General features: G+C 38.8%; 1 protein-coding gene across 1 annotated transcript; it reads right to left on the reverse strand.

Annotated features, from left to right (window-relative positions):
- Positions 1–313: 313 nt before the first annotated feature.
- Positions 314–6852, reverse strand: LOC123896202. The gene is made up of 3 exons (XM_045946619.1): positions 6737–6852; positions 911–1823; positions 314–733 (listed from the first exon to the last, which is right to left on the reverse strand). Exons 1-3 carry the CDS (start codon positions 6850–6852, stop codon positions 314–316), a joined length of 1449 nt encoding a protein of 482 aa, XP_045802575.1.
- Positions 6853–7776: the final 924 nt, after the last annotated feature.

The raw sequence follows: 7776 nt of genomic DNA on the forward strand, positions 1-7776 counted from the left end.
AGTAGAATCGGGTACCAAATTCATCTTACTCCCCCTTAATTCATGCATAGGATTATTCAGATGATCCAGCATCTGATGGCACATCATAGCTCAGCATCTATTTATGGCATACAATAACTACTCCCCCTTTTTAGCCACAAAATAGACAAAATGGGAACTGCAGAAAATAGTATCCAAAAGCAGTGCAGATAGTTGCAGAACAGAAAGTGCAGACAAAATATTACAAACCATGCACACTAGGTGCTAAATTCAGGACTTCAGCCCACAGACATGCAAAACAAAAAAAAAAAATCCAAATAACGAAACAACAGAATTACACAGAAGCACTTGGGGAGGAATCACTTTCTTCTCCTTCAGCATCTGAGTCAGCTTCTTCTTCACCACTAGTACCATCATCACCTGCATCAGCTGCTTGAACTGCAGCCTCTTCAACCCTGAGAGCATGTATCATCCTTTCAAACTGCAACTTCTTTTCATCTAGCTCCTTACAGTTTGCTTCCAGCATAGCAATCATCTCCTTCCTTGTCATAGGAGTGTCAGCAGCAGCATTTGATGGTCCAACAATATCTGGAGCATGCTGTTTACTGTACAGCTTCTGATGAATGGCCAGAGGAGTTGCCCTTTTCTTAGCAGACTCACCCTCATGCCTTATATTAGGATGTTGGGACAAGATGATGTCACAGATCAAAGTTGGGAATGCAATGGGTTGCTTGGTGACAGAGGTCTTAGCATGCTGCACAACTTGATTGAAAATATATAGACCAGCATTAAATTTTGTACCAGTACCAATCATATAAATGATCTTACCCAGATTTGTTGCAATGTCAGATGCATGTGTAGTAGGAACCCAGTTGACAGATGCAATACGATTTAAAATGGCATACTTTTGGGTTAGCTTGACTGCAGGTACCTTCTCCTTCTTGGGCCAGGTTTTCACTTTTTCAGCTGTGATAGTTTTGCAGACCACATTGTCAGATACCTCTATGTCAGGATGAGGATCATCAGCATTACCCAACACCTTGTTGATCACACTTGGAGAGAATGTCACACATTTTCCTCGAACATATACCTTCTGAAATTCTTTGTCCAAGGGATTGTCACAACCTATAGGAATGTTGACAACAAACTCCCTAACCAGCTTCTCATAGCAAGACCCTAAGCCCCACACAGTTTTGATCAATCCAGCATCATTGATCAAGTTCACAATCTCTTCACACTCTAGAATATCCTTGCCTAGTTCCCTTTCCAAGGCCAATCTTCTTCTGCATATTATTCCCCATCGTTGAGCATAAGATGGAAGATGAAATGAGACATTGTCACAAGGGAAATCTTCAGTGTCAGGAGCAGCAGCTTGAGACATGGCCTTCTTAGCAGACATAGCCTTCTTAGCAGGAGGCTTGATGCTTGAGTCATCCTTTTCAGCTTCAAAATCAGAGTCACTTGATGGTGCACTCTTCCTTTTCAGCACACCCTTTTTCTTTTCAGGAGGAGGTATAGGCTTGCTCCATCCTTTCTTAGGACCATACTTAACAGGCTTCAGAGTAGTGTCCTTTGTTTTCTTGGTGACAACAGGGGTAGTGGTAACAGCAGGTGCAGGTGTAGTGGTCCTGCTTCTCAGTCTTCTTCCAATTCCCTTCTGAGTAGGTGGAGGTTGCAGATCTTCTTCAGAAGGAACTTCATCAACATCCACTATGTTCTGTTCTTCATTGGTGGTTTTCTCAGAATCCTCACCAGCTTCACTCTCTGGCTCAGAATCAGCCACATGTTCAGGAGTACTTTCTTTGTTTACTTCCTCTTCAGTGGAAGCTTCAGTATTAGATCCACTACCAAACGACCCAGTGGCAGTGTTAGCATGTGGGCTAGACCCTCCTTTGGATGCTTCAACATCCTTCTCAGCATCAGTTGGTATAGAGGGTGAAGGTGTGAAAACACAAGAAGGGGGGGTTGAATTGTGTTTTAGCTAAGTTAAAACTTTTTCAAGTTCTTAACTCAACTACGTTAGCAGCGGATAAATAACACAAATAATAACAAGAGAGAGAGAGAGAGATCACACAAGCAATTTATACTGGTTCCTCTCACAAAACGAGAGTAGTCCAGTCCCCTTGCACTTCCAAGGGATTTCACTATAATCACACAAGATTACACCTGCTCAAGCACACAAGCAAGAGACTTCTCAACAATGCTCAAGCACACAAGCTTAAGACTTCACACTTAAGCACACAAGCTTAAGAATTCACACTTAAGCACACAAGCTTAAGTTTCCTCAAGTAATAGTAAAGTATATGAAAATATACAAATGCTCTTAGATGAACCTAAAGAGAGCAAATACGAATAGTACAGAGTATTTGACTAAAGTGCAAAAACACTTAACAGAGGTTCAGAGCTTGTATATCACAAAGTTCAGAGGTTGTTCAGCACACGTTCAATCCTTAATAAAATTGTATATGTTGTAGCTGATTCTTCTAGTATATATACCACTAGAAAAGAGTCGTTGCAAAAAGAACCGTTGGAGTTGATAAACTTTTGTCTTCAAGCAGTCTGTCTTGATGCAGATTGGTTGTATCCAAAACTAAGAAAGAGTTTCAGGTACTTTGACTACTGCAGAGAAGACTTTCCTTATTCAGCTAACAAGTCTGAAGACCCACGTTCTCAAAAGAGAACAGACAAAACAAGAGTAGCTGAACTGATCAGGCTTGAAAGGTCCTTTTCTTCATTGGTAGAAGAGTTGACTTGCAAAGGGAATCTTTACAGCTTTCAAAAAGATCTTCAGAGGTTGATGAAGCTTTAGTCACTTAAGAAGTTCTGAAGACTTCATCATCTGAAGGTTGTAACTTCTGAAGTCCAACATCTTCTGAGCGCTTATGAACTTCTGAATTCACATCCTCTGAGCTTCACTCAGAGCTTATCTGATGCTTATATCTGCGCACTTAAAATAAATTTTTAGTCCTTCCAATTGTTTATTAATACTTTGTTATCATCAAAACCTTTATAGATTTAGGGGCAAACATTTTTAAATCAATTTTGTTCCAACAATCTCCCCCTTTTTGATGATGACAAACATCAGTATTAATTGACAATTGTTGTTAAATTAACTTATCATGTTTCTCTTAGGTTTATGAGGTTTGCAAGCTCCCCCTAAGATTGATACTCCTTAAAGCCAAGGCTTTAAGTTTTATCCATGATATTTTAATTTAGTATAAGATTAAGATAATTTGAAATAAAACAAATTCCATATTTTTCTTCAGAGTGAGAGGTTTGCAAGCTCTCCCCCTAAGTCTCATAAGGCTAAGTTAAAATTGCACTCTTAACTTATCCTTACTTATGAAATTTATTTCAGTTTCAACTAACTTAGTCTCCACCTTGAAATACGTAAAACAACTTAAAAGTAACAACTTTTTAATTTAATGGATAAAAGCGAGATAAAAGGCGTGGTTTCAGTTTTGAAACTTATCACTTATCAATTAATGCGTAACTACTCCCCCTTTTGTCATTATCAAAAAGTAAAAAAAATTTATATAATCAAGACAGTCAAAGAAGAAGAGTGGTTGTTACAGAGGTGAATTAATTTCAAAAACAGAAAAACAACACGCTAAAGAGTTTATAAAAAGGTAAACGAGTTAACATGCCTTCTTCAAGTAAAAACAAGAATAAACGAGTAAATCAAGAGAGATTAGGAAGAATGAGAAGGTTCAGTTCACGCATTGCAGAGTTTAGGAGAAAGAAAGAAAACGAAAAACGCGAAGAAGAGGAGAAAAATAAAGAAGACAACAAGAAACCACAAGATGCGGAGATAATAATCATCTCATCAGATTCTGAAGCTGAAGAGAATGAAGATGATGCTGACTATGTTGAGTTCTTGGCTAGCTATGTTCCAGAAGAAGAACAAGAAGAAGAAGAAGAAGAACCAAACCCAGATCCCATAGAAATTTCATCAGAGGATGCTGAGGAGAAATCTGAGATTTCTTCTGAGTATTATCCATCTGATTAGGATTAGGTTGTCTTTTTCTTTTTCTTTTTACCAATGTACTCAACATGGTTAGAGCATTCATAAAAGTTTTCGTTTTAAAAGCATCTTGTGTTCTTATGGTCTTATTTAACAGAGAAAGTTTGCACAAAAAATAATACCAAATCACATAACTAACAAAAGAAATTGTTTAGACAAAATATGAATAACAAGTTCAGAAAACAAACAACAAAAAAGTATAATCAAGCAAAACATAAAAACATAAAGAAAATGTGCATAGAATCCTAGGGTTTCTTAAGGAAAGCTAAGAGTTGGTCAAATTTGTCATTCAAGGATCCCACATTGGAAACTAAACCATCCACCTTGGTTTCCAATGTTTGGTGAGCAGCTCTTTGCCTTTCCAAACCTTCCTGCTGTTCCCTCAGGGCTTCTTGAAAGATCTGCAACTGATCAACAACCACAGGAGCTTGATCTTGAACCAAAGACGCTTGTTCTTCAACCAAAGGTGCCTTGCCTTTATCAGAGGGTTCACCTTCCTCTGGATAGTCAATCATCAGCACATCCTCTTGATTCTGAAAAGCAAGCACATCATCCTCTGAAATGTCCTCTGGTTGCAACTCATTTGCCAACTGGGCAACTCTTGCAGCAGCTTCTTCTAACCTTTCAGACTCAGACCTCTGAGCTTCAAGACTCTGAAACAGCTTGGAGTCTATCCAGATGACTTTAAAAGCGTTCAGACGTTGTTCAGCAGCAGCAAGTGCTTCCAGCTTAGCACGTTCAGATTCAGCATGATTAAAAGTGGTTAACCTTTTCAATTCAGCCCTAGCCAGACTTTCCCTCATGAAGCTTATCACATCCAAGTCTCTTCTTCCAACCACAGCCTTAATTTCCTCAGCAGCACCATCCAAAGCATTGCAAATTCTTGCCTTAATGCTTGAAACTTCCAAATCCACATCAGAAGGACAAACTAGAAACCTGTCCTTTAGCAAAGATAATCTAACCAAGTCTTTATGCAATTGAGTGGATAGATTATTGAATGGGTTAGATGATGAGGGTGAAGGATTGGGAATGGTAGAGAGGTTGGTTGATTCATTAGCAGGATTGTCAATAATGACAACTTCTGCCTCTGAAGGCTTGGGGGCACAAGTATGAATACGCTCAGGAGAAGCATATTCAGCACTTGGTTGAGGTTCAGGAATTGTTTCAGGAATTGGATTATCTGTTGGTTCAGGGTTAGATGGTTCAGGATTTTGATGTTGTGGGGATGCAGGTTCAGATGATTGAATTGGAGATGGTTGTTTAGTGGGAGAAGCTTTGTCAGGGTTTGGAGTGTGTGATATAGGTTCAGATGGTGATATGATAGGTGTTTCTTTTTGTGGTTGAGTTTGAGGTGAATTAGGTTTGGGAGGTGATGAAGGTTTCTGGGTGAAGGTTTGGTTATTCAGAGGGTCTGGACTAAGATGTTTTTCTAATTCTGATAGGGGGTTATCAGAGGTTGGAGTTTCAGAGGCTGGTAAAACAGTTCTGAGAGGTTTGGTGTAACCTATTCCAATCTCTTTTGCATTAAAGACATACTTAGTAGACTTACCTTTATCTTTAGGAGTAGGAGCAGGTCTTTTCCTCAAACTTGCAGCCAGAGTCTCTTCATCAGATTCAGTCTCATCTTCTGACTCAGACTCTTCAGATGAGCTGGATACTTCAACAGCAACAGGCTCTTTTGAAGCTTCTTCAGTAGCCTTGGTAGCAGATTCTTCATGTTTTCTCTTAGTCCTTTGCTCAGCCATAGATTGTTCAACTTTAACTTTCTTTTGAGCCAAAAGATCTGGCTTAGGTAGATCATCTTGAGCTTCAGCCTTTCTCTTTTGCTTCCTAGAAGGGTTATACTGGTTTGCAGGAGCCTTTGGAACCATACTCCTATCAACAATAAAACCTTCTCCTCTGAGCACTTCTAAGTAGTCCTGAATCACATGCTCAGCATCAGCTTCAGAAATAACTGGGTAGCCTTCTATGTACAGACGATCTTCAAGCCTAACAGAGAATTCTTGAGGAGGAGCAACAGGCTTAGATGCAATCAACCGCATCTTGGACAGAAAACTAGCATTCAGAATCTCAGGATAGAACTTCTTCTGAACCAGTTCTGGGTGGAACTTCTGCAGGTTCTGAACCACGTGACCTTGATATAGAAGGTCTGACAACAACCTGGGATAAACTATAGTAGTTTTCCTCTGAGCCTTACTTGCAAAAATTGCTTCACAAATCCGTTCAAAAAAATAATCTCCAAGATTAACTCTCTTCCTTGTCAGAAGGAAATATAACAAATGACGATGCGTCCAGGAGATTGTATCAGTCCCTCCAACTCTTGGACTGATAGAAGCAAGGATTATCTTGAACATAACTCTGCACTCGTCAGTCAATCCTTTGACTTTGCCTTTCAGATTCAAATCAGTGCAGATGAGATGCAGAAGATCATCTCTATATCTGGTATCCTTTTCAAAAGCATCTAACTCTATCCCAGACTTAGGTAGACCAAGGAGAGCATTGAAATGAATTGGTGAGAAAGCCATATTCATCCCACAGATGTTAGACCTAATCTGAACACCTGTAAATTCCAGCAAGCCCATTTCCTTCCTAGTTTTACCCTTCAGACTAGGATTCCTCTCAATAGCAGCAATCTCTTCCTTCTTTGCTTCATGTTTATCAAACACTCTTGCTTTCATCCAAAATTTCTTAAGCAAGTCTGGGTAGATAGGACCGTTAAGCATGTCGAAGTACTTATCCCATCTTTGTGATGTAAAGTACTGCTTAACTTCAAAACCATTAGCAGACAAACTATCAAAGTCCACAATCTTCTCAGACAGAAAGCAGAGTTCAGATTCAGGAAACTCCATTTCGTTCCCAACGATCTGAAGATTCTTGAACATGAATGGTGGAATCTTTGATGAAGAAGATGACGAAGGTCCGGCCATTGTTGGAGATTAGGGTAGGGTTTGGAAAACTAACGAGAGAGAAAGAAAGTGTGTTGGAGGTTTAGAGAGAATATGAAAGTGTAGGTTGTGAAAGTGAATAGTGTGCAAGTGTATTGTGTAAGTTTATTTAAATGAGTACAGTTAACACAAAAATGGCAAATTTGGGAAGTTACGCTAATTGACAGAAAGTTGAATACCAAAAATCATCATTAACCACCCACTACCTGACACACGTAGACCACGTGCAGAAATTTACTCGGTAACTGCTATTTTAATGGACAACTGTTCAGCAGTGAATACTAAACGTTTCCCACTTAAATATTTCAGAGCCTCTGAGATATTTAAAATTCTCTATCAGAGTTAGGTACTTCAGAGCTTGTGTTTCAGATGATCTGAATCATAAGTTCTGGTGTACATAACCTCTTACACTTTAAAAGCCCAAAAATAATTTTCATTCAGAGATTGAAAACATGTTCAGATGTTTCTTTATAAAATCAAATCTTTCAACAGGTAAGGCTTTAGTAAATATGTCAGCCCATTGATTTTCAGTATCAACAAACTTAATATCTATAATGCCTCTCTGAACATAATCTCTGATAAAATGGTGTTTAATTTCAATATGTTTGGCTCTAGAGTGTAGGATAGGATTTTTAGATAAATGAATGGCTGCAGTATTGTCACAATATAAAGGAATATTGTTACTGCTTACCTGATAATCTTCTAACTGATATTTTAACCAGAGTAGTTGTGTACAACACTTAGCTGCTGAAATGTATTCTGCTTCTGCTGTAGACAAAGCTATAGTAGTTTGTCTTTTACTAGCCCAGGAGATAAGGTTTTCACCAA

Source organism: Trifolium pratense, linkage group LG7, assembly GCF_020283565.1.
Source record: "Trifolium pratense cultivar HEN17-A07 linkage group LG7, ARS_RC_1.1, whole genome shotgun sequence".
NCBI lineage: Eukaryota > Viridiplantae > Streptophyta > Magnoliopsida > Fabales > Fabaceae > Trifolium > Trifolium pratense.

Coding starts and splice junctions, on each gene's coding strand:
- LOC123896202 (XM_045946619.1), bottom strand. CDS start 6,852: ATGGAGTTTCCTGAATCTGAACTCTGCTTTCTGTCTGAGAAGATTGTG. Junction 1,824..6,736: donor ACATCACAAAGATGGGATAA/GTACTTCGACAT, acceptor GTCGTTTGGTAG/TGGATCTAATACTGAAGCTT. Junction 734..910: donor CCTGGCCCAAGAAGGAGAAG/GTACCTGCAGTC, acceptor CAAGTTGTGCAG/CATGCTAAGACCTCTGTCAC.